The 27,451-nt window shown below is 41.3% G+C and overlaps 2 protein-coding genes across 3 annotated transcripts in view; both read right to left on the bottom strand.

Annotated features, from left to right (window-relative positions):
- Positions 1-937: 937 nt before the first annotated feature.
- LOC122564962 (torsin-1A-like) lies at positions 938-25,228 on the bottom strand. Of its 2 annotated transcripts, none has more exons than XM_043720520.2 (6): positions 25,108-25,228; positions 18,868-19,316; positions 13,138-13,403; positions 8,960-9,135; positions 7,059-7,186; positions 938-4,479 (listed from the first exon to the last, which is right to left on the bottom strand). In XM_043720520.2, the coding sequence occupies exons 2-6, from the start codon at positions 19,235-19,237 to the stop codon at positions 4,217-4,219; spliced, it is 1,203 nt and encodes a 400-aa protein (XP_043576455.2). In that variant the 5' UTR covers positions 19,238-19,316; positions 25,108-25,228; the 3' UTR covers positions 938-4,216. The 2 variants fall into 2 exon arrangements, with proteins under 2 accessions (XP_043576455.2, XP_043576454.2); XM_043720519.2 differs by lacking the exon at positions 25,108-25,228 and adding an exon at positions 19,706-21,056.
- Positions 22,027-27,451, bottom strand: part of LOC122564963 (torsin-1A-like) — a 26,356-nt gene continuing 20,931 nt past the window's right edge. Inside the window, exon 6 of the mRNA XM_043720521.2 lies at positions 22,027-25,423. Coding sequence (XP_043576456.2) covers positions 25,182-25,423 — 242 coding nt within the window. The 3' untranslated portion in view covers positions 22,027-25,181. The remainder of the gene's footprint in view (positions 25,424-27,451) is intronic.

The raw sequence follows: 27,451 nt of genomic DNA, 5'->3' as shown, positions 1-27,451 counted from the left end.
AATAGCTGCTAATGGGGACTGCGACAATGGGTTGAATGTGGTAGCAGCCAATGTGACCTGGAGTGTGGGGTTTGGATTAAGGATATGGGAGAAAGTACTCAAGCCCTAAAATTATTGAACTCTATAATCAATTCCTGAAGGCTGTTGGATCCCCAAGCAGAAAATGAAATGCTGTTCTTCCAGGTTGAACTTCGCTTCACTGAAGCACCACGGCAAGACAGAGATGTTGGCCAGGGAACATGAAGGTGTGAAGTGACAGGCAACTGGAAGCTCAGGGTCAGTTTTTGAAATCAGAACTTAGGTATTCCGCAAAGCAGTCACCCAGTTTGTGTACTGTTTCCCCAATGTAGAGGAGACTGCATTTTGAACAGGGACTACAGTAGACTAGATTGAGTCCAGCAATTTTTGATTTTGTTTACAATGAAGGACTCTCATTCTCAACCTCTCCTCTCAACTGAGGCATGGTGACCCTCAGGTTAAACCACCACCAGTCATCTCTTTCTAATGAAAGAGCAGCCTGTGATTTGGTCGGACTATGGTGACCTTTACCTTGTATCATTCTACATATATGATATGATTATGAACTATTCCATGGTTAACCCTAACTCCCTCAATGTGTGAATCCAGTGAGGATAGAAGATTGCAAATGTAGTTTCAACCCCTAAATTTTTCCTTTTAAAAAAAGTGCTCACCCCAAATGAAGGCCTGACCAGGAAATAGTGATACATTGCTTTGCAACAAGTCGTACCTTCTAGGGAAGAAAAACTACCACCTCTTCCTCATCGGGACCTTACATGTTTTGACTGTTTAACCTAACTGTTAGACATGCCTTCATCCATAGAAGAATTGTGTATTTAAAAGGAAAAATTAGCTGTCATTTATTGAGGCCAAACCAGGACAAATAATACAGTGGCTAAAGATATTTCTAGAACGCATGTTGAGGTTACAAAATATTTTCTTTTTTTTATTAGATTTTGAAATACATAACTAATTATTACATGAATGATTTCCCCATCCCATTTTGTAGTACCACTGTAATTTATTTGCACCCCACCATAAATTGGAATTTAATCAATACTGGCCTGATACACATAAGCAGCATATTTGACCTTTTGTGTTAGCTCCTCACTGGAGGAATAAAAAAAAAATCCAAAAACTTTTCACCCTATGTAGTTTCCTCCATGTCAAATACCTGCATTTTACATCAAAGATGTAGCAGTCTCTGCAACGATTGCTACATGACAACGTGGAAACTAACAGCAGCAGGAAGCCATTTGGCCATTTGAGTCTGCTCCACCATGCAATCAGAAGTCACATGACACCAGGCTATAGTGCAAGAGGTTTATTTAAAATCACAAGCTTTCTGAGCACTGCTGCTTCACCTGATGAAGGAGCCATGCTCTGAAAGCTTGTGATTTTAAATAAACATGTTGCACTATAGCCTGGTGTCATGTGACTTCTGACTTTGTCCACCCCAGTCCAACACTGGCATCTCAACATCATCGCCATTCAATCTGATCATGGCCGCTCCTCTATCTCAACACCATATTTCTGCTTTCTCTTCCGACCCCTTGACACGTTTACCATCTAAAAACGTGTCAATTTCTTTCTTCAATACACTCAGGTGACCGGCCTCCACAGGCTTCTGTGGTAGTGAATTCCACAGATTGATCACCCCCACCATGTGAAGAAATGTTTCCTCATCTCAGCCTAAATGGCTAATCCCCTGGAGACTGTGACCCCTAGCTCTACACTCCCCAACCTGGAGGAGTAAAGTCCCTATATTTAGTCTGTCCATCCTGATTATTTTATGCAATTTTATCACATTCCCGCTCATTATTTCTAAACTCTGGTAAATACAGGTGCAGTCAAACCAATCTCTCCCACAGGTCAGTCCTGTCATCCACAATATCAGCCTAGTGAACCTTGACCACACACCATCTAAGGCAAGCATGTCCTCTCTTAGGCAGAGAGCACAAAACTGCACACAATACTCCATATGCAGTCTCACCAAGGCCCTGTATAGTTATACATATCAACTTCTGAACGCAAATGCCTTTGTAAATACTTAGAGATGTACAGCATGGAAACAGACCCTTCGGTCCAACTCGTTCATGCCGAACAGATATCCCAACCCAATCTAGACCCACCTGCCAACACACGGCGCATATCCCTCCAAACCCTTCCTATTCATATACCCATCCAAATGCCTCTTAAATGCTGCAATTGTACCAGCCCTCACCACATCCTCTGGCAGCTCATTCCATAGACGTACCACCCTCTGCGTGAAAAAGTTGCCCCTTAGGTCTCTTTTATATCTTTCCCCTCTCACGCTAAACCTATGCCCTCTAGTTCTGGACTCCCCGACCACAGGGAAAAGACTTTGTCTATTTACCCTATCCGTGCCCCTCATAATTTTATAAACCTCTGTAAGGTCACCCCTCAGCCTCCAACGCTCCAGGGAAAACAGCCCCAGCCTGTTCAGCCTCTCCCTATAGCTCAAATCCTCCAACCCTGGCAACACCCTTGTAAATCTTTTCTGAACCCTTCAAGTTTCACAACATCTTTCCGATAGGAAGGAGACCAGAATTGCACGCAATATTCCAACAGTGGCCTAACCAATGTGCTTCATCTGCCTGTTTATTTTGCAAAGTATCCCGTACTCCAAAAATCAATGTAAAGGAATTTCTCCTAATTTTCTTCTCCCTCTTCATAATAACTTTAAAATTGATTAAATTTATCCAGTGCTTCCCCAATGCATGTTATACTAAGCAGCAGCACAATCTGAAAGTCTGTTTGGGATAAATGATGAATAGGGAAACAATTCCAGGGTGAGTTATTAAACACAGTAAATAAAACACAGAGCAGCCAGAATTGCGTAGCGTTGCTGTTCTACTTGAAAAATAAAGTCTGAGTTAATAATTTCAAAATTATATCAATATTGTATCTCACAATGGTAAAACCAGAATCAAAGTATAACCCAAGAAATAAGTGTTTACATACAGATCTGTAATTTAAAAAAATAAACTTCTAGATTAGTTCAACAAACTTCCCATTTGTAACATGTAGTCATATCAAATGTTCCCATTTACAAGGTGATAAGAAGAAATGTGCAAACATGAACACTCCGCCAAAAACAGTTTGCATTCCCTGTACCTGTTTATTTCAGTGTCACCATTCTACAGCCCCATTGAGAGCTATTCTTTTGTGAAATTAGACCACAACTAAGTTATTGAAGAAAAGCTAAGACAAAAAATTTCAAGAGTGATCACTGGAGAAGATGCACTATCTCCTTGAACTATTTTCCATCATTCAAGTGTAATCTGAATACATTCATTAGTGCAAAATTGCTGTGAACTCAGAGCCACTGGAATCTAGACTAAGGTTGCTGAAACAGGTTTCATTTTTGATATTTATAAACTAAAAAGGCAAAAGACAGCGAACATAACAATTACAAGCACAAGAAAGAGTCAAATAGACAGTGAGGGACAGAAGAACAGAAATACATTGAGAAACAAACACATACAAAAAACTGCGAGAGAGAGAGAGAGAGATGGTGAGGAAAAGAGAATTTATCCCATTAATATGCATTACATTTAGACTCAGGATTTAACTGTGAAAGGGAAACACATTGCCCCAATGCAGAACAGAACCCAACATACAGAAATGGTTCCTAAAAGTCTGATTAAAACCTCATCCCCATACAACATTAAAACATGACCACCACTTAGTAGTTACTTGTGCAAGACACATGAAACAGACTCCGCAAAGAGTTATTCAGCAAATAACAGCTAAAAAAATTACACACTATTTCAGTGCATGGTCAAAGAACATAAGTGAATTTTCGGTTGTAGACTTGACATGTTGCTATAATTATAATTTTCATTTCCTCTCAAGTACTTAGAACATCAGGCTAGTTTTTGGCTCACAACCCTTAAGTTTCATTCAATCAAATGTCAAGTGCAAAGCTCACCATTTATACAAAGATATAAAAATGCCAAAATAATAGCTTCAGTTTTGCAGTCTTGATTTGTCATAGAAACAGAATGCTTCACACACAAGATGTTAAAAGCTTCAGAAAACTCGGGATCAAGTCTTTCATTGATGTAAACATTGAAGTGTTCAGCCTGGAGTTCTCCAAATAAATAGGGATTTCATCATTTGATTTTCTTCACTGTAATGCATCATAGGCATTTTAAAACAAAACAGAAATATTCTACAGTTTTGAATCTGCGGCTGTCCAATAATTCACCTTTGCAGCCACAGTTTTGCAGCCCTTGACTGAAAAGACTCTTTGGTCCTTTGGGAAGTATACCATCTCTTCGGCCACTTTGATGGCCACTTGGTCAACATCTTCAAGATGCCGCGTGTACAATTCAGCTTTTGCACACAACACAACGTGCTTATACTCCAGTGGCAGAAAAGGAATAAAATAATCGATCAGATATTTGTCAATGAGACGGGTGTGCCAGAATCCACCTGTGATCAGAGAAAAATTCGAAACTCAGTCACATTCATAAAAATGCCGAGGTGCTCAGATTCCTACTAGCATAAACCTTCTAGTTTATCCAGAATAATGCCAAAATAAACAATATGTTAGAATCATCAAATCTCTATCGTGTGGAAGCAGGCCATTTGGCCCATCAAGTCCACACCTGCAGTAATTTTTAACAAAATTGAAATCATCCAGCATCTTTCATCAGATGTCCCAAAGAACTTTATAGCTTATTAACCTTTTTAGAAGTGTGGACTCTATTGTAATGCAGAAAATGCAGCAACCAATTGGAGCACAGTAAGCTCCCATAAGCAATGTTATGGATCAGATCAGATTCCCTCAAACCAGTTTAAGGAAGTAGCCCAGAAACTAACTTTTCTAGTTGTTTTAAGCAGGTGTAAGTGGATATTCCGGGAGTGATACAGCCTAATCACTTAGTTTCAAACAAAACAGAATTTATTTGCAGGATTACCAAATTAAACAAACAGAAGAGAACAGAATAACTTAACCTGAAAACCTAACAGATTATCCCAACTTAATGATGCTGCTCCAAATATTTGCAACAATCACCATAAACATCCCTTTTCAAAAAATAAGAAAAATCCAACACAGGGTCTTACAGGAGAGGAAAAGAGATGGCAGTGAGATTCTTCCATGTAGCTGTTTCTTTGACCAGCAGTCTTGAAAAACTGACTAGCAGCTCTGAACCCAAACCAAACAAGACCAGAGAAAAGCTGAGCTGGGAGAACTGGCCTGTCCCCTTTCATTTTACAAGTCATTTTCTTACAACTTGGTTGTTGACTTAGGAAACATCTGTAGCCATTATTAAAGTGGCTAGCTCAGACATTTTGGAACCTGTGTCTTTAGACCCCTCAAATAAAAAAAACAAGGACTACATAACCTTGTTAAAGGAGCAGTACTATCACATTACATTGCCAACTCTTTTTACTGAAACTGTTGCAGGAATACACATTACCCCAAACAGCTGCTTTTCTTCAAAATAATGGAACTAGAATCTTTAACTTTCATCCATGGGAGCAGACTGGAGCTGTTTCTCACAACTCACCTCTATGATGCCACCTCTGGCAATCCCTCTCTCCCTCAGAATTGCACCTGGGAGAATCATCCTAGATTTTGTGTTCAACTATTTGAAACATTTCAACAATCTCCTGACTCAAAAGTGAATATGCTTCCCCCAAGGCACAGATGGTAGCAAATGGCAAATATGCACAAGTGAAATATGCATTAAAAATTGTTAAGTAATGGAAATCATGCCATTCACCTTAAATTGGTGTCCTCTGGTTTTTAACCCTTCCACCAATGGGAATGGCCTCCCTCTGTCTAGTCTGACTTAATCCCTCCAGACTTGAACGCTTATGAATCTTCTCTATGGAGTAGTCCCAGTTTCTCAAAAAATATCCACATTATGCAACTGTTCTTGTAAATCTGTTCCTCTCCTTTTTGAAAGCCTTCACACCCTTTCTCAAGGACGATGACCGGAACTGGACACAATACTCATTTGAAACCAAGCCAGTGAAGTTCAGCTTAACCATTACGGTATTTCACAGCATTTTCTACAGTTGCAATTTATTCATTCACTGGGATCCACTAACTCCACGTTTTATAGTTTGCTCAATCTGCAATTAAAAATTGAACAAGGATGCTTATACTCACCTTGTGCTCTCATTGTATAACTCAGGAGACTGTTCGGTCCATCGTATTTGTCATATCTTCAAAACTATCCTGTCTGCTCTTTCCCTATAGCTCTCAAAAGTAGGCATCCATCATTTGTGAAAATTGTTTGAAGAGAAATTAAAGCAGCTTTATAGGGAAATGGCGGAGCCTAACTGGATAGATCATTCAATCAGACAGGATATACTGAGCATTCTCCTTCACTGCTTTAAGATTTTGGAAACGGGTAACATTTTTAAAAATCTTCAGTCAGGTAGATAAGTATATTTAAAACCTGGAAACTTAGTATTCAAATTTTTTCATTTGGATTATATTACTGACAGATTTTTTGCTTTTATGTTCACAAAAATAAGATATGGAAAGGCAGCACTAGAATTTGGAACAATTGGAGAGAATCATTTATGAAATCACTGGAAGATATAGAATAATTGGAAGGAAATGCTGTAGTTCCACCAAAGCATGGTGAGTTGGAACCATTTCCACCAAAGCTCAAATAAATTCAATGGGATACTGGTGGGTTGGTGAATCGGTATAAAATTGGCATCATAGAAACAAAGTCACTGTCAACCCTCCATAAGATGTTGGAGCAAAAGCAGGCCATTTGGCCCATTGAGTCTGCTCCACCATTCAATGAAATCATGCTGATTTGATAATCCTCAACACTACTTTACTTCCTTATCCCCATAAAAGGATTCCCTTAAAAGATTAGAAGTCTGTCTATCTAAGCCTTGAATATGCTTAGCAACGCAGCCTGGACAGCCCTTTGTAGTAAGGAATTCCACAGATTCACTACCCTGAGAGAAAATAAAGCATTATGTCTTTAACAGGCTTTTCCATTCCCAGTTCAAATAAATTCTGAACCAAGACTTACTATTTTTGTTGTTATAGACTTCTAAGGACAGGCTATTCTCCAAGTCTTTCTGTTGAATATCTTCCCTTTTCATCCCACGCTGCCAGAAATCTAGCACAATATCATTTATCTTCTCACCACCAGCATTGCTACTCAAAGAAAGTAGAGACAGATTACTTTACTTCAGTTCACTTCTATTAATGTTCACTTCAGGAACATCAAGAGTAAAAAATCAAAGATTTTAAGTGATTGGCATCAGAACGACAGGGAAAATGGTGAGGTTTCTTCAAGACATCAGTTGTGGCTCAGTTAGTCAAACTCTTGTCCGAGTCAGAATGTTATCAGTTCAAGTCTTACTCCATGAACTTAGCAGGAAAATCAAGGTCAATAGTATCAGCACATCTGTCTTTCCCATGTGATATTAAACTGATTGATTAAATTTGATTCCCTACAGTATGGATTGGCATCTGGAGAGCTTGCTGTGCACAATGTGACACTGCCCTGGTATTCTGGCTTTGTGATCTTGTTTGAGGGATAAATGTTGGCGAGGTTAGCAAATATAACTTCCCTATCATTCTTTCAAAAATATTGCCATGGGATCTTTTACATCTTCTTCAAAGGCCAGCTAGGGTACTGGAGCATCAGATTGTCAGGGTTGGAGGGTTTGAGGCTGGTGATGTTTTCCCTGGAGCCGAGGGGTGACCTTATAGAGGTTTGTAAAACCATGAGGGGCATGGATAGGGTGAATAGTCAAGGTCTTTTCCACGGGGTGGGGGAGTCCAGAACTAGAGGGCATAGGTTTAGGGTGAGAGGGGAAAGATATAAAAAGGGACGTAAGGGGCAACTGTTTCACGCAGAGAGTGGTGTGTGTATGCAATGAGCCACCAAGGAAGTGGTGGAGGCTGGTACAATTACAACATTTAAAAGGCATCTGGATGGGTATGTGAATAGGAAGGGTTTGGAGGGATATGGGCCAGGTGTTGGCAAATGGGACTAGATTAGGTTAGGATATCTGGTAGGCATGGATAAGTTGGACCAAAGGGTCTGTTTCCGTGCTGTACGTCTCTATGACTTGATGTTACAGTGTTAAAGCTGATATATAAAAGCAAGTTGCTGCTGTTAGAAATCCTTCCTAATTTTCATTTCTTTGGCAGAGATATGTAATAGGCAACTGAACTGATGCTTCTCACATTATGCTATTGCTCAAAGTCAACATTATTTTACCCCGTGAACAATCCAGGCACGTCCCTATATCCTACCCTAAAGGAGATCCTGAATAGTGTTAACAAGGCGAACAAGGAAAGGATGCTTTCCTTTGAATTAAGGGACAGTTTTAAAATTAGGAGTTACCCTTTCTGGACACAGATGAGAGAAATTTTTTATTTCTCCCTCAGAGCATTATGTGACTTTGAAACTGTGTACCAGAAAATAGCAGAGACAGGGCCATTAAATATTTTAAGACAGAGGAGGATAGATTCTTGCCAAACAGGAGAATCACATGTTACTGTGATAGCTGGGAATGTGGAATGTGACACACAAATAGATCAGTCATGATCTTCTCAGTTCGAGCCTGTCGCCTCATGGGGCGAAATGGTCTATGTATGTGTCTAGTTTGACTGTTGATACGTTTATGCAGAATAAAGAAGGGAACAAGGGGTAAGTTCACTGGTCACATCATATGGGATGCATCCATCAGGCAGCTCTAATCCATTTCCTAATTGCAGGACAAGATAGTAATGAATTGAGGGGCATGCTGCCTGGCCTGGCTTGGCCCTCTGACATGCTTCAGTCGTGCAGTACCCTACTTTTTAACCAAGAAATCTGGATGCTTCAAAGTGATTTTCCCGCATGCAATAGGATGACAAAATAAAAAGCATAACAGCTTAAAACTGCAACATATCCAAAGACCAGCTTATACTTGCCTCAGGAAGATGAACATTGCCTTTCGATAAACCACTCCATCAAGGTGGCTGTAGTATTCCAGAAATGGCTTAATGGAATCAATGAGCTCAGGGTTCATTTTGTCCATCTCATCAAAAATAAACAGTGACCGCTTACACAAGCTAACATTCCCACGAATCCAGTCCTGCAACTGTTGCTGAATTAATTCAAAATAGAAAATAAAAATCAAAACTGAATGTTTGCATCTAGTTAAGGCCAAATGCCTTATTCTTTGAGTATCAGTTGTGTTGACAGCATCTTTCTTGGTAGCACCACATCTTCAACTACCTCTTTTAAAGTTCATGCTGCTGTCTTTATTTTTAACAATTCAGATAAAAGCTACAAATATTGATTTCAACTCATGAAATTCTTCCATAGAAATGCATGTGAATAGTTTAACTTAATATTTATGCAGGGTTAAATAAAACCACCAAAGTGGGCCATTAGTGTCAAACATTACCACCACCTGCGGCTGCTTATAAAGGCATATCCTTAGCCAGATTGGAGATAATTGGCCAATTGTCGCACAAATCACATTGCTTAGTGACTGACATTGTTTATCCACAAGTGTTCTATATTTTCCTTAAGAAAACACCCAGTTTACAGTTTTGCCTATGTTTGCTGTAGTTTATATAGACTGTAGACTGACTGCTGTAGCACATTGTTTAAAAGCCTGTTGTGCTGAGTAAATACATTGATACAAATTACATTCCCTGCTCTGAACCCTGCCAAATGTCCCACTCTAATTCCAATTCATTGGCTGACATGTAGGGTGCTAGTAGAAATTCAGCTAACACGGAGACTCCTCTTCCCCCAAACACAAGACCAAATACATGCTTCAGTCTTGTGGTATATTACTCTTGAACCAAGAAATTTGGATGCTTCAAAGTGATTTTCCCCACATGCAATAGGATGAGGCAACATCACAAAGTATGAATTGCAATATGTGCTGTGAATGTATGCATTCACAGAATTGTTTCATAAAGAATGTACTTCAATGAATTACCCAAAGTCTTGTCAATGTAACAGAGCCATATATGATACAGAAGGGTGTCAGTAAGTCCATGATGGTTCTCTGTGGAGCAATCCAGATGTCCATTTCCACATTCTATCTACATAGCCCTGCAGGTTTATTATCTCTGGGTGTACATTCAACTTCCTTTTGAAATCCATCCCCTCTGGTAGACAAAGATGAGAGTGGTCCGAAGGGAAGAGTATCAAAAATGGGCCAAGGCCAATAATCTCAAAATTCAGCAGTAGCTGGGAAATGTGAATTGGGGGCAGCTATTTGAAGGGAAGTCCACATTTGATATGTGGGAGGCTTTCAAAGATAGGTTGAAGGTAGTGCAGGATAGGCATGTACCTTTGAAAACAAGGGATAGGAAAACATTGGATGACAGGAGGAATTGTGCAACGAGCCAAGAGGAAAAGGGAAACGTACATAAGGTCCAGGCAGCTAAGAACAGAACGAGCCTTGGAGGAATATCGGAAGAGTAAGGACCAATCTTAAATGAGGAATCAAGCAGGCTAAAAGGGGTCATGAAATAACTTTAGTGAGCAGAATTAAGGAGAATCCCAAGGCTTTTATTCATATATAAGAGGCAAGAGGGTAACTAGAGAAAGGGTTGATCCACTAAAGGATAAGGAAGGAAGATTGTCTGTCGAACCAGAGAAAATGGGTGAGATTCTGAATGATTACTTTGCATCAGTGTTCACTGAGGAGACGGACATGATGAACGTTGAGATATAAGTTTGCTTACTCTGGATCATGTTGACATAGGAGGATGGATGTGTTGGGTAGGTGAAAGTATATTAAAGTGGACAAATCCCCAGGACCTAGTTTGCTGAGGGAGGTGAGAGGAAATAGCTGGGGCCCTGACAGATATCCTTGTAGTATCCTTAAACATAGGTCAAGTGCCGGAGGATTGGAGAGTTGCTAATGTTGTCCCCATGTACAAGATGGGTAGTAGGGATATTCCAGGTAACTACAGACCAGTGAGCCTATTGTCAGAGGTGGGGAAGTTGCTGGAGAAGGTACTGAGGGATAGGATCTATTTATATTTGGAAGAGAATGGGCTTATCACTAATAGGCAACATGGTTTTGTGCAGGGGAGATCGTGCCTTACCAACTTGAGAGTTCTTAGAGGAAGTGACCAAGTTGATAGATGAAGGAAGGGCTGTAGATGTCATATACATGGACTTTAGTAAGGCATTTGATTAGGTTCCCCATGGTAAACTAATGGAGAAAGTGAAGTCATATGGTGTGCAGGGTGTTCTAGCTAGGTGGATAAAGAATTGGTTGAGCAACAGGAAACAGAGTAGTAGTTGAAGGGAGTTTCTTGAAATGGAGAAAGATGACCAGTGGTGTTCCACAGGGATCAGTGCTGGGGCCACTGTTGTTTGTGATATACATAAATGATCTGGAAGAGGGCATTGGTGGTCTGATCAGTATGTTTGCAGATGACACGAAGATTGGTGGAGTAGCAGAAAGCATAGGGGGCTGTCAAAGAATACAGGAGAATATAGATAGACTGGAGAGTTGGGTGGAGAAGTGGCAGATGGAGTTCAATCCAGGCAAATGTCAGGTGATGCATTTTGGGAAGTCTAATTCTAGAGCAAATTATACAGTAAACGGAAGAGACTTTGGAAAACTTGATGAGCAGAGAGATCTGGGAGCTCAGGTACCCTGAAGGTGGCTGCACAGGTAGATAGTGTGGTCAAGGCGGCATATAGTATGCTTGCCTTCATTAGGGTATTGAGTATAAGAGCTAGCAGGTCATGTTAAATTGTACAAGACTCTGGTTCGGCTGCATTTAGAATACTTTGTACAGTTCTGGTCGCCACATTATCAAAAGGATGTGGACACTTTAGAGAGTGTGCACAGAAGGTTTACAAGAATGGTGCCTGGTATGGAAGGTTCTAGCTATGAAGAAAGGTTGAGTAGGTTAGGATTGTTTTCATTAGGAAAAAAGGAGATTGAGGGGGGACATGATTGAGGTCTACAAAATCATGAAGGGTATAGACAGGGTGGATAGAGATAAGTTTTTCCCCAGGGTGAGGGATTCAATAACGAGAGATCACATGTTCAAGGTGAGTGGAGAAAAGTTTAAGAGGGATACACATGGAAAATACTTTACACAGAAGGTGTTAGGTGTCTGGAACACATTGCCAGCAGAGGTAGTAGAGGCAGACACAGTAGATTGATTTAAAGTACGTCTGGACCAATGCATGAGTAGGTGGGGAGCAGAGGGATACAGATCGTTAGGAATTGGGTGATAGGTTTAGACAGTGGATTTGGATTGGCTTGGAGGGCCGAAGGGCTTGTTCCTGAGCTGTAAATTTTCTTTGTTCTTTGTTTAGAGGCAGCAGGTTCCGGTTTGTGACCACTTGCTGCATTAAATGTTCTTCCTCACATCGCTTCTGCATCTCTCATTTGAAATCTTAGAACTATCTCCTCTAGTTCCTGGGCCAACAGCCAATGGGAACAGCCTTTCTTGGTCTACTTTTTCTGACCGGTTATCATCTTCTACACTTCCATCAAATCTACCCTCCATCTACTTTGTTCCAGCACTTCTCCAAACTTTATAGTTAAAAGAAGACAGTCCTGAAAGGATTCTGTTGTGTCCCATTAGCATGCGGTTAACACACTGTATAATATGAATTGTGTTTGATAGACAGGGGAGCCCAAGATTATGGGGAGATAGACAGGGAAGTGGAGCGCAAACAGATCAGCCATGATATTTTGAACAGTAGAGCAGGTTTGACTTGTCCAATGGTCTGTTCCTGAGTCCTAACTTTCTATACAGGATAAAACAAAACTGAAAAAAAATGGGGATAGAGAATATTCTTCATAATTGAAAGGTGCTACAAGTTTTAGGACAGGCAGTAACAGGATGCACGTTGTCACTTAAAATGTAGGCAGCAGTGCAGCACTATTTTGAATTCCAACATTGCTGAGCCAATGAAAAGCTTCAATTCAGTATTCTCAGAGTACAACTCAGCTGGATCAAGGTACATTATCTGGTTTGATAGGACCATAGAGAAGGAACCTTACTCTGTCTAACCCAAGCTGTACCTGCTCTGGGAAAAACCTGCTCTGATTTTGAATCCTGTACAAGTGATGCAAGAGTATGACAGAGAAAAACAAGTTGATAATTACTATATACTTGCTGGTATGTTGAACATTGGGGAAGTGGTAAGAAGTCACAAATTTATGAACATATTTACTGTCCATTCCATTTTTATACAGGCTTTCAGCTATTATTCTACTGACAAAGCTTTTGCCAGTACCAGTCCAGCCGTGTAGAGAAAGGGTGAGAGGTTTCTTTGCATCCTTATTACTCAGGAAGCCTTCGATCGCCTTTGGAATCACATCCAATGCAATATGTTGCCCAAACAGCTGCTCCTTTAAGGAGGTTTCCAATCCTATTTTAAAAACAACCAGAAACAGATAAATACACACACAGGACACATGCAATACACAGCTACAGTCAGAGAAACAGTACAGCAGCTAAGTGTAAAAGTAATAGGGTCATGATAGTAGGGGATTTCAACCTCCCCAACATTAACTGGGGTAGTCAGTGTGAAAGTTTAGAGCGAGCAATATTGTTAAAATGCATCTAGGACAGCTTTTAAAATCAGTAAATGGAAAGCCCTACAAAGGAGGAGGTAGTACTGAACTTAATTTTAAGACAAGAAAGGTGGGCAAGTGGTTGAAGCATCAATGGGGGAGCATTTTGCAAACAGTGATTATAAATTTGTTCAACTCAAAATTGTTATGGAAAAGAACAAGAACAGACAAGGGATAAAAATCAAAATCCTCAACTGGGTTCTCACCAATACAACAATTGGTGGATGTTAAATAATGACATAAGAATAGCATTAGATTACAGGAGAATATACACCGGCCGGTCAGATGGGCCAATCAATGGAAAACAGAATTCAATCCGGATAAATGTGAGCTGATGCATTTGGGCAGAACAAACAATGAATGTTACGACACTGAGAAGCACTGAAGATCAGAGGGACATAGGTGTACATGTCCAACAGTTCCTTATGGTATCCTGAAGAAGGGCTTATGCCCGAAACGTCGATTCTCCTATTCCTTGGATGCTGCCTGACCTGCTGTGCTTTTCCAGCAACACATTTTCAGCCCTTATGGTATCAAGACAGATAGACAAAGTGGTTAAGGAGACATAGGGGATTCTTCCCTTTATTTGTCAAGGCATACAGTTTAAACTGTACAGTGCATTGCTGAACTGACATTAATGTGTACAGTTTTGGTTTCCTTATTTGAAACTAAAAATGTAATTGCATTAGCAGTTCAGAGATGGTTCACAACTCAGTTCTGGAGTGAAGCGCTTATGTTATGAGGAAAGTCTGACCACACGATGTCTTTATCCATCGGAGTTTCAAAAAAAAAGAAACAAGGGTGACTTTATTGAAACTTAGAAGATCTCAAGGAGATGAGATAGGATGAACATCAGGAGGAACTTCACAGGATAATGAGGTCTCTTTTTTAAAAAGAGAGTTGAGGAGAAATGTTTTTCTCTCAGACAGTCACCTTTCCAAGACGTCTTTAAATTTATTTGTGGGCGAGTGTTTTAAAAAATTCTCAAGGTCAGGTTCGTAGGAGAGTAGTCTGACACAGAACAAACGACCAAGAGGCGAGTCTGCTAGAATATGGGCATTTTATTCCCCGCAGCGTCGCCACAACCAGGTACATGCTTACAACGGGTCTGGCTTATACTCACTCTACATGTTACCGGAACTGGGAGCCGTCAGTTCTCGTAGAGCGGTTGCCAACAACCCACGCTCGGCGGTTAAACGTAACCCCGGAGCAGACTCACCGAACTGGAGACTTTTCCAGCTGATATACTCTTTTCCAGATATAAACATTCATGTGAACAGCAGAGCAAGGCTAAAAAACACATTCCATTCTGGTTACATACAGATAAGAAGATTCACACGGGGAGGTGTGTAATAAGATTCACACGGGACTAAGCAACACCTCCATTCCGGTTAGATTCACACATGTATTGGGACATAATTTTTAACCGTTTCACCACATTCCACTGCTTGGCCCAATACATGTGTTACATTATGATTCACACATGTATTGGGACATAATTTTACACCACAGCGAGTGAAGTCAATTTTTGACAATGAACAGAGTCAAGGATCTGGATGTAGGTTTGCTTGCTGAGCTGAAAGATTAGTTTTCAGACATTTCTTCACCATACCAGATAACATCTTCAGTGAGCCCCGGATGAAGCACTGGTGGTGTAGTCCACTTTCTATTTATGGGTTTGGGTTTCCATGGGTTGGTGATGCCATTTCCTGTGGTGCCATCATTTCCTATGGTGATGACATTTCCTGTTCTTTTTCTCAGGGGGGTGGTAAATGGGGTCTAACTCGATGTGTTTGTTGATAGAGTTCCGGTTGGAATGCCATGCTTCTCGGAATTCTCGTGCGTGTCTCTGTTTGGCTTGTCCTGGGATGGATGTATTGTCCCAGTCAAAGTGATATTCTTTCTCATCGGTATGCAAGGATACTAGTGAAAGTGGGTCATGTCTTTTTGTAGCTAATTGATGCACATATATCCTGGTGACTAGTGTTCTGCCGGTTTGTTCAATGTTGTGTTTGTTACAGTATTTGCAACAACAAAACCTACAGACAAACCAACAGAACACCCACAGGACCTCGGATATTAGGGTTCTTAACAGAGGCACGAACAAACAGCTCTGGCAAACATCCAACACAAACTTTGGGTCCGCTATGTGGATGACACCTTTGTCAACACTAAACAAAACAAATTAGAGGAAACCTTCAAGACCATCAATAATACCCTTACTGGCATAAAATTCATGAAAGAGGAGAACAACAATAAACTGCCACTCTGAGATGTCACATTAGAGTGACCAGCCAATGGGGAACTTCAAACCAGCATCTACAAGAAAACAACACAAACAGACCAAATATTGAATTACAGAAGCAATCATCCCATCACCCAGAAATGAACCTGCATTAGAACATTATTTCAACGAGCCACCACACAATGCAGCACAGAGAAGCTAAGAAGAGCAGAGGAAAATCAACTATACAGTGTATTCAAAAAGAACGGGTATCCAATGAACACAGTCCACTGATTTCTCAGCAACAAACCCAAACAAGCAGACAAAACACATCCAGTAACCCTAGCCACCCTCCCCTACATCAAAGACATCTCAGAAATGACTGTCAGACTACTCAGACCCCTTGGCATCATGGTAGCGCACAAACCCACCAACACGCTAAAACAGCAGCTAATGAAGTTGAAAGACCCTATACAGACAACAAACAAAACTAATGTCATTTACAAAATACCTTGCAAAAAATGTAACAAACACTACATTGGACAAACAGGCAGAAAACTAGCCACCAAAATACATGATCAACTAGCCACAAAAAGACATGACCCATTCTCACTAAAGTATCCTTACATACAGATGAGGAATGACACCACTTTGACTGGGACAACACATCTATCCTAGGACAAGTCAAACAGAGACATGGCATTCCAACTGGAACGCTATCAACTAACACATTGACTTAGATCCCATTTACCACCCCCTGAGAAAAAGAACAGGAAATGATATCACCACCCCAAGGAAACCCAAACATATAAACAGAAAGTAGGCTATACCACCAGTGCTTCAGCTGGAGGCTCACTGGAGAGGTTACCTAGTATGGTGATGAAACGTCTGAAAATGAACTTTCAGCTCAGCGAGCAAGCCTACATCCAGAACTTCAAACTGAGCTACAAATCTTCTCAAAACTTGCTAGAGTCAAGGATTACAGGGTAAGACATTAAAAGTGAAGCTGAGACCACAAAAATCAGTCAAGAGTTGATTGAATGGTGCAGTAGGACCTAATACTGCTCCCTAGTCCTATTTTTGTTAATGGGATAAATATTGACAAGGACACCAGGGATAAAACTCTCTCCTGGCCAATTCCTCTTCAATATACTGGCTGTGGATTATTAATCTGAGAAGGATCCAGAGCTTCTTTTTGATGTTCCATCCAAATGATAACATCTTTAACAATATGATTGAATAGAATGTAGGTGGTGTGCTTAGTAAGTTTGCAGAAGACACCAAAAGTGGTGGTGTAGTGAACAGTGAAGGTTGTTATCTCAGAGTACAGTGGGACCTTGATTAGATGGGCTGTGGGTCGAGGATTGGCAGATGGAGTTTAATTTAGATAAATGTGAGGTGATGTATTTTAGTAGGACAAATCAGGGCAGGACTTATACAAGTAATGGTAGGGTCCTGGGAAGTGTTGCCAAACAAAAAGACCTGGGGATGCACATTCTTAGTTCTTTGAAGGTGGAGTCACAGGTAGACAGGGTAGTGAAGAAGGTTTTTGATACATTGGTCTTTATTAGTCAATGCATTGTGTATATGATTTGGGATGTTATGGCTGTGGCTATTCAGGACATTGATGAAGCTACCTTTGGAAATATTGCATTCAATTCTGGTCTCCTTGCTAGAGGAAAAGTCTTGTTAAACTTGAAAGGATTCAAAAAAGAATTACAAAGATATTGCCAGGGTTGGAGGGTTTGAGCTATGGGGAAAAGGCTTAATAGGCTGGGGCTATTTTCCCTGGAGGCCAAGGGGTGATCTTATAGAAGTTTATAAAATTGAGTGGCATAGATAGGGTGAATAGCCAAGTCTTTTTCCCAGGGTAGGGGAGTCCAAAACTAGAGAGCATAGGTTTCAGATGAGGGGAAAGATATAAAAGGGACTCAAGGGGCAAGTCTTACATGCAGAGGGCGTTGTGTGTATGGAATAAACTGCCAGAGGAAGTGGAGGAGGCTATTTTGACAACAATACTTAAAAAACATCTGGATGGGTACATGAGTAGAAAAGGTTTAGAGGGGTATGGGCCAAATATTGGCAAATGGGACTAGATTGATTTAGGATATCTGTTCAGTATGAACAAGTTTCCATGCTCTTCGCTTTGAGGACACTAGAGTATGGTACCAAATAACCTCAACACTGGAGTGTCAGCCTTGATTTTTGTGCTCAAATTTTACAGTGGACCTGAACCCAGAACCTTGACTCAGAAATGAAACTGAAACTAACTAAGCCACAGCTGTCATTCAGACAGTAAAAAAAAATCTTTATTCTTTATATAGTTTCTGAACACTATCTATTGCATTTCATCAATGAAATTGATAAAAGGCCAACAAGAAACAAAGAAATCAGGCAAGATTTTAAAGTATAAGAAAAATAAACTAAAACATCCCAATGCAGTACCTCAGTATGACTCACTGATTTGGTATCTAATTGCAGACCCTAATTCTGCACTTCACTGCTACCTAAATTACTCCAACCCAACATCTTATTTCATTCAATGCACACCCCTCCAATGATGTATTTCAATTTCTACTCTGTCTAACCCTGCCTCTACCACACAATCCTGCACCTTGCCTCTCACCATCTCCCCCAGCCCTGGGCGCTCCATCTTACTTCTATCCCCAACTCTTCAACGTGTTCCACAACCTGAACCTCTGCCTTTCCTTAGTTTGTTAAAAGTCACACAACACCAGTTCATAGTCCAACAGGTTTAGTTGGAAGCACTGGCTTTTGGAGCGCTGCCTTACTTTGACCTCCTTGTGCCTCAATTGTGCTCCTATTCCTAATCATACATCTCATTATCATTTCTTTCCCTCTCTCCCCCAAACTCTGCACTTTTTACCTGCTGGCCTTATACCTGGGTCTGAACCCTAACCTTGCACCTTTTACCTGCTGACCCCGTAATTAGCACTGACCCCTGTCTGTGCACATTTCACCTGCTGACCCTTAACTAGCTCTGACCCTTGACCCTGCACCTTTTACCTGCTGACCTTTGACATCCAGCGGTACCCAGGCCTTGGTGCAACATTCCTGAAAGCGACAGCTGAAATAATAATAGGCTGTAGAGGCAGCTCCGATCAAGACGGCGGAGGTCGTGAAGGGCTCCAACGCGGCGGTCAGTCTTACGGAAAGGGACAGGGCGAAAAACATCGTCACCCACCTCCCTGGCGCCATCTTTCCAAGCGCGTACGGAAATGGAAACACGGAATATTTCCGCCCCGCGCGAATGGCGTGACTATACGTCACTACCGCCCCGCAGGTGGCGCCTCCGTTGCTCCCATTGGCTGTAGGCTGTGCACGTGGTCGGTGGGGCGGGGCCAGTGGGAAGGTGTGAAGATGTTCAGGTGATCCCGCCGCCATATTGTTCTTTAGTCTTTGGTGTGACTTGGGTGTCACTGACAAAACCCAACGTTCTTGTTCTTCACTAACAGGCAGTCACCTGGGTGGACAAAGTCAGAAATCACATGACACCAGGTGATAGTCCAATAGGTTCATTTGACATCAGAAGCTTTCTGAGCACTGCTCTGACATCTGGTGAAGTGAGAGGGAAGTGCACAGAACACCGAATTTGTGAGCAGAGGGATCAAGGACAGATAAATCAAAAGGTCGTGTAAATGCTGTGTGTGACATATACCAGTCCAACTCATCTTGTACATTGAAGGTCCAGTACAACTGTAGATATATTACCAACCATTTCTGTTCTTTTAACTGAACTTTATCCCTGTGGACTGCTTACCATTTGAGGGAATGGAAGAGTCAATTACCTTATTGTTGACAGTTCGGGTTAACTCAAAAGGTCAGACCAGGTAAAAATAATAGATTTCTTACCTTAAAAACGGTTGTGAATCACTTGCTGGATTTTTCAGCAATCAATGAAATGTTCATGGATACTATTTCTGGGACTGGATTCGGCAGTTAGCTCAGTAAGTTGGAAGGTTAGTGTGTGATGCAAATTGATGCCAACATATGATCTCCCTCTGGATTTGGTCATTCATGACATCCTTGGCACCTCACCTTGCTTCATGCTTGCAAAGAGTTGCCCAAACTGCAAGCTCTGTGTAACCAATTATCCCTCTGCAGTGGAATGAGGTGATGAATTAATAACTGAGATGTGTTTTTATTCCATTGTATTGTTCCTGGATGTCTCCATGAGTAACTCCCTGCACCCTCCACTGGTTCACCTTCAGCCCCTTCTTTGTGATGGGGAATGCCTTCCCTTTTGTAGAACATTTTCCCCATTAAGAGATTATATCTGTGCATCTAGATAAGCTCAAGGTAGTCGGGAAGAGTCAGCAATCGTTTCATGACACCAAAATTGAGTTTAACCAATTTATAGGATTTCTTTCAAGGAGCTGAGGATGAAAGGGAACTGGCATATGTACTGTACTTGGATTTCCAGAGCCATTTAATAAGGTGTAACATCAAAGGTTATTGCAAAAAATAAAAGCTTATGGTGTAAGGCTTATCAATTAGCCTGGATAGAAGATTGCATTAGATTGGTTCTGGAAAAGCACTGCAGGTCAGGCAGCATCCGAGGAGTAGGAAAAATCGACGTTTCGGGCAAAAGCCCTGCATCAGGAATCTATTGTTTTTACCTGGATAGAAGATTGCTTTATACCAACTAGACAAGAGAGTATGCATTAATGAGTCTTTGTCTGATTGACAGGATGTGGCCAGTTGAGTCTTGCAGGGGTCTGTGCTGGGTCTCAATGTTTTATAATTTATGTCAATGCCTTAGATAAATGTAGTAAACGCATTCAAGCTACCTTTGCAAACAACACAAAGATTAGTGAGAAGCTCTGTGTGAAGGAGACATAAGGACTTTACAGAAAGAATTAGGTAGGTTGAGTGAATAGGCAAAAATCTGGCATGATGTAAAGAAATCAGAAGTTCTTCCCTTTGGCAGGAGTCATAGAATTTACACCATAGAAACAGACCCTTCATCCATGTCAACCAGGTATTCCAAATTAATCTACTCCCATTTGCCAGCATTTGACCCATATCCCTCTTAAACCGTTCCTATTCATACATGCATCCGGATGCCTTTTAAATGTTGTAATTGTGCCACTTCCTCTGGCAGCTCATTCCATAACGTGCCACTCTCTGTGTGAAAATGTTACCTCTCAGGTCCCTTTCAAATTTTTTTCCCCTCTCACCTTAAACCTTTATCTCTAATTTTGAACTCCCCCAACCTGAGGAAAATACCTTGTCTATTTACCCTATCCATGCCCCTCATACTTTTATATACCTCTATAAGGTCACCCCTCATCCTCTGATGCTTGAGGGAAAATAGCCCCAGCCTATTCAGCCTCTCCTTATAGTTCAAACCCTCCAATTGTGGTAATTCTTTAAATGGTTCAGAAAAGATTTACAAGTTTAGCATCATCCTTCCTATAAGCAGGGAGACCAGGTAGAATTTTAAAAAAACAAAATATTACTTAAAAGGAGAATGACTGCAGAGTTTTGAGGTGCAGAGGGATTTCAATGTTCTGGAGAATGAGTCACAAAGTTTGTGTGCAGGTACAGTGCATATTCAAGGAGCTGAATGGAGAATGTGGTGCTGGAAACGTACAGCAGGTCAAGCACCATCTAAGGAGCAGGGGGATCGATATTTTGGTCATAAGCCTTTTATCAGGAATCTGATTATGCCCGAAACATCGATTCTCCTACTCCTTGATAATGCCTGACCTGGTATACTTTTCCAGCACCACACTCTCGACTCTGATCTCCAGCATCTGCAGTCCTCACTTTCTTCAAGGAGCTGAATGGTCTACTTCTGCTCCTAATTTGTATGTTCACATTTTGAGACAATCAAGAGAAGACAGAATGGTTTCAGCATAGAAGAAGGCCATTCACTCCACTCCCCATGCTAGCTGTCTTGATCCACTCCCTTCCCATTTCTCCACATGCAAGTTTTCCTCATTTAGATCTGTATCCAATTCCTTTTTGAAAGTTATTATTGAATCTGCTTCCGTTGGTCTTTCACTGGTGTATATTCCAAATCATGATGACAACTTCTGGGCTTTGTGATAGTAAAAAGGGAGCATTACATCCCTGCAACAAAACAAAATTAGGATGAAAAATGTCCACTTTTTAACAGCAGCTGTGTCCAGCAGGTGGACGGAATGACTGTCATCTGTGCACAAATGCTCAGCAAAAAAGCTTTAATTAATCTTATTCACAGAATACTGCTAAGTACAATCACATTTGTAGCAGCCAATTCACAAATAGCAATAAGATCAATAACCAAAATTTTGTGGCTTAATACAGGTTTGAGGGAGAAGTAATGGTTAGGTCAGTGCCAGATTGCCCTGTTGTTCTTCAAATAGTGCAATAGGATCTTCTACCCTAAGTTCTCCTGAGAGGGCAAGTTGGAAGACAGCAGCTTGTACAGTGCAGCAACTCACTCAGTATTGCAAGGAAAGGTCCTGAAGTAATCCACTTAAGAGTTGTGTCATGTGCACAAATCTAAGTACCAATCCAACCTAAGTCAATTAAACTGTGTAGTTTTAGTCATAAGCTGTGAGTTAATGTCCACGGTTAGGAAAACAGACACAGCCCCACTATTTTGCTGGTTAATGTGCTCAATTGTCTGAAGTGGTGCTTGAACCCATGACTCTCTGATTCTGAGCCAAGCAGTTAAAACACTGCTCTTTCTGGTCAGAATTCTATTCTTTAAATTGGTCTGAGAATCTTCAATAAGTGTCAATTACCAGGGAAACAGGAGTTTAATGCTTCACTCATTCAGATGCAGACCTGATTTTCAGGTGAAGGCATCAAAATTAGAGTGGTGCTGGAGAAGCACAGCAGGTCAGGCAGCATCTGAGGGGCAGGAAGGAAAAAAGATGTTTTGGGCAAAAGACCTTCATCAGGAGGGTTTCTGGTGAAGGGCTTTTGCCCAAAACATAGATTTCCCTGCTTCTTGGATGCTGCCTGACCTGCTGTGCTTCTCCAGCACCACTCTAATCTTGACACTGGTCTCCAGCATCTGCAGTACCAACTTCCATCTTTCAGGTGAAGGCATCCTGTGAGGGCCAAGTACATCCGCACAATGATATTTCTAAACTAGGAATACTAGACAACTATTTCCCAAAACTGATGTTCCAGTTTAATTCACAAGTATTTGACTGAATCAAATAAAACTGTATTAAAATGCCCTGAACTAGTCCACTGAGGTTTGTATATATGACACAACTTTTAAGTACAATCCATTCTAAGTCAGATTGAACCATGTAGTTTTAGTCATAAGCTGTAAATCAGTGATCACGGTAAGAAAAACAAATACTGCTTCACTAGTTTGCTGTCACGAGCACAAATTCACCTGTCAAACCGATATACCTGGATGGTTTTTCTTTTGCTTCTGAAAGAGCCATTGGACTCCAAAACGTTTGCTCTTTCTCTATCCACAGATGTTGCTATACCTACTGAGTTTCACCAGCGCATATATATATATATATATATATATATACATATATCAGATTGCCAGCTTCTGTATTATTTAGCTTCTATGTTAGAATGTCTTTTTGGACACATTGAGTGTACTCTGTCATTTATGTTCAATGCATCAACTCTTAATCCCAGATTGCCAAAGGTTGTGCACGAGTACGCCTGCCTTCCAAGGATATGGCTAGGAGAAAGTGAGGACTGCAGATGCTGGAGATCAGAGCTGAAAATGTGTTGCTGGAAAAGCGCAGCAGGTCAGGCAGCATCCAAGGAGCAGGAGAATCGACGTTTCGGGCATGAGTCCTTCTTCAGGAAAGGATATAGCTATACCTATTCCTTAAACAACTCAATTGATGATGCATTTTTGGCTGTACAGCAGCAATGCAATCCACATTTACACAAGCCTCGAAGCAAGGAGTTTTTTCTCCCCTTTGGAGACTGTTACAGGAATTAGATATTGCAGTGAAATCATCATTATCTATTCTGCTCAGGGATGGCTGGTGTGGGCTAATAAAAATATTGCAGTACTGACTCCTATCAATCTTAGTTTACACCTTATTTTTTCATTCTATCTTAAATTCCTCAAAATGGGAAGTTTAAAAGGTCACAAGTTGAAATGTTGGGATCTGAAACTCAGTAGCTACTGTGGAACTCCAACCAAGTTATAAGAGCTTTGCTTCTTCTCACATGATGTGGAGGTGCTAGTGTTGGACTAGGGTACACAAAGTCAGATGTCACACAACACCAGTTTGGCAACAGCTTTATTCGCAATGACAAGCTTTTGGAACATTGTTCTTTCGTCAGATGATGTCCTGGTTGGACGATAACCTGGTGTTGTGTGACTTCTCACTTTGTCCTCTCTAACAGATCTCTCAAAGCAGCTCACAACCCACTCTCACAGTGCTCACTGAGGGGTCATGACAATTTTCAGATTTTGAAATGGTGTCACAGTAGGAAAAGGTTTGAGATGTATTGACCTTAAACATTTCACTCACACTTCATGCATAATTTAACTTTGCAAAAAAAATAAGTTTCAAGTGCTTGGACTCAACTCTTTCTAATGTCACTGGTGGATTACATCTTAATCCAATATCGTGATCATTAATTCTTTTAAAATGTACAAGATTATACGTTTAACACCATTTAGGCACTTGTCAATAATCCATTTGTTTACAGATGCTGCATTCTCTACCCTTCCCTGTACACATCAGAAGCCTGGACAATAAGTAAAGATCTGCAGAAAAAAACAGGTTTTTAAAAGTGTGCACACTGAGATCTCTGCTACAAATTTCACATACTACCCATAAGACAAATGAGCAAAAATAACTCTGCAAAGTGACATGTCCGTATTTTAGCCATTTGTTCATGGGTCTTTTCCAGCAGCCAAAGTGGTGACTGCAGAAAAAGGGCTCATCCCCAGTTCTGAGGAAGGGTCACTTGACCCAAAACGTTAACCTAGATCTCTCTCCACAGATGCTGCCAGATCTGATGAGCTTCACCAGCAATTTCTGTTTTTGCTGCAGCTTGCAGTTGGATAACAACTGTCACAGAATGGTGGACAGATGTGCTGCTGTGGATGTATGAGTCAAAGAGTGTGGTGCTGGAAAAGCACAGGTGGTCAGGCAGCATTTGAGGATCAGAAGAGTCGATGTTTCGGGTTGGTACAATACAGACAAGCATGGTACACCATGACAGCAGATCACCTAACTGGCAGAAATGGACACCAGCAGGTACAACAGGCTAGTTATTGAGTGATTCTGTTAAAAGAATTGTAAGTGGATAAGTACCTCATCAATCAGTCCCAGAGATTCTGCAAACACCAAGGAGATATGCAAAAGTTTCCTTCTGTAGGTTCTTCAACTTAGAAATACAAGTTTACTTTGGAAGCTACAGTCTTACAGCCTTTTTGTGACAGCAGCTTCTCTTCTGGGTAGTAGACCATACTGCTTGCAATTGTGGTGACAATGCTCTCACTGATCCTTTTACCTCTGGATGCAATTTCAGCTCTCACGCAGGACTCAACGTGTTTGAACTCCAGGGGTAGGAAAGGAATGAAATGGTCAATCAAGTTGCTTTGGATGAGAGCAGTCTGCCAGAAACCACCTACAATGGAAATATTTTTAAATATTAATAATTTTCTTTTTTTATGATTTTCAGAAAGATTAAATGCCCTCCTTTCAGTGCTAATTTCTCTCATGTAGGCATGACTCTGATGTTCATCGCCCCTCTCCCCAAACTCATTATCCTAATGGTCATTGGCCACTTGAGGCTTGTTTAAAAAAAATTTCTGTTCAGTCACTGGATGTGGGCTGGGCCACCACTTATTGACCATCCTCTGCTGCTTTTGAGAAGGCTGAGATAGGCTTTCTTCTTGAGCCGCTGGAGTTTGTGTTGTGTAGGTACACCCACTATACAGTTAGGGAGGGGATTCCAGAATTTTGACCCAGCAACACTGAAGAGACAGTGATATATTTTCAAGTCAGAATGGTGAGTGGCTTGGAGGGATATTTTCAGGTAGTGGTGGCCCATTGCATCTGCCACCCTTAGCTCTCTAGATGGAAGCAGTTGTAGGTTTGGAAGGTGCTGTTGAAAGAGCCTTGGTGAACTTCTGCAGTACATTTTGAAGATGGTACACATTGTTGCTACAGAGTGTTGGAGGTGGAGTGACTGAATGTTTGTGGATGTGGTTCCAATCAAACAGACCGCTTTGACTTGGATACATCACACTTCCTGAATATTGTTGGAGCTGCACCCATCCAGGCAAGTGGAGAGTATTCCATCACACTCGTGAGTTGTGTCTTGTAGAAGGTGGACAGGCTTTGGGGAGTCAGGGGATGAGATTATTTTTAAAAATTCATTCACAGGATGTTGGTTTCGCTGGCCAAGCCAGCATTTTTTCCCATTCCTAATTTCCCAGAGGGAAGTTAAGAGTCAAATTGTTATGGATCTGGAGTCACATGTCGGCCAGACTGAGTAAAGGTGGCAGTTTCCTTTACCAAAGAACTTTCATAAAGACAAACCCAGGTTTTTCCTGACAATCAGCAATGGTTTCATGGTCATCATTAGACACTTAATTCCAGATCTTTTATTGAATTCAGATTCTACAATCTGCTATAGTGGGATTTAAACCAGGTCCCCAGAATATCGCCTGGGTCTATGGATTAATATCTGGATTAATGGTGCTGGAAGAGTTCAGGCAGCATCTAAGGAGCAGCGAAATCGACATTTCGGGCAAAAGCCCTTCATCAGGAATAAAGGCAGAGAGCCTGAAGTGAGGAGAGATAAGCTAGAGGAGGGTGGGAGTGGGGAGAAAGTAGCATAGAGTACAATAGGTGAGTGGGGGGAGGGGATGAAGGTGATAGGTCAGGGAGGAGAGGGTGGAGTGGATAGGTGGAAAAGGAGGTAGGCAGGTAGGACAAGTCCGGACAAATCATGGGGACAGTGCTGAGCTGGAAGTTTGGAACTAGGGTGAGGTAGGGGAAGGGGAAATGAGGAAACTGTTGAAGTCCACATTGATGCCCTGGGGTTGAAGTGTTCCGAGGCGGAAGATGAGGCGTTCTTCCTACAGGCGTCTGGTGGTGACCTCTATATGGATTAATAGTCTAGCAATAATACCATTAGGCCGTTACATCCCCTTAGATAGTAGGTGTTGGATTGATAACCTTTGATCTAGCCTTTTGGCACTTAAAGTTAGCAACCTTTCCCATCGCTACGAATGAGAAGTTTAAGAAGGAGTCACAAGTCAGTGACCAGAAAAAGAAGCACAAGAGATGGTTTGCCCTTTGTTAGCACTGAGACCAGTTAAAGTCTTGTGGCGTATCCCAAACTCTAGGCCAAACACTCCGACCTTCTCCCACTTAGGGCCTGATGGCCACGGAAGGTGTTTCATAATGCAGCCAAACAGATCCTACAAGTCCTTTCAATACACCTCTGCTAGGCAGAGAGAGCAGGAGAGAGTTTCCTGGTCAACCAGAACCAGGTGGTGGCTGCAGCACAACTGCCTCTGTGTTAATAAACTCCACGTTCAGGATCTTGCCATGAGCAAGCATGATTCTTATTTCCAAAGACTACAATGCACACACATCAGTCATAGAAATCCCCTTAATGAACTCAACACAACCTTGGTCCTTG

The sequence above is a fragment of the Chiloscyllium plagiosum genome, unplaced genomic scaffold (assembly GCF_037043375.1).
Source record: "Chiloscyllium plagiosum isolate Xiang-an unplaced genomic scaffold, Cpla_swu_hap1 HiC_scaffold_21, whole genome shotgun sequence".
Lineage (NCBI taxonomy): Eukaryota > Metazoa > Chordata > Chondrichthyes > Orectolobiformes > Hemiscylliidae > Chiloscyllium > Chiloscyllium plagiosum.
The sequence above is the reverse complement of the archived record's forward strand: the minus strand, read 5'-3'. Positions and strand labels throughout refer to the sequence as shown.

Coding starts and splice junctions, on each gene's coding strand:
- LOC122564962 (XM_043720520.2), bottom strand. CDS start 19,237: ATGGCGGCGGGATCACCTGAACATCTTCACACCTTCCCACTGGCCCCG. Junction 9,136..13,137: donor AACATACCAGCAAGTATATA/GTAATTATCAAC, acceptor GAATTAATTCAG/CAACAGTTGCAGGACTGGAT. Junction 4,480..7,058: donor AGTCTATAACAACAAAAATA/GTAAGTCTTGGT, acceptor CTCTGATCACAG/GTGGATTCTGGCACACCCGT.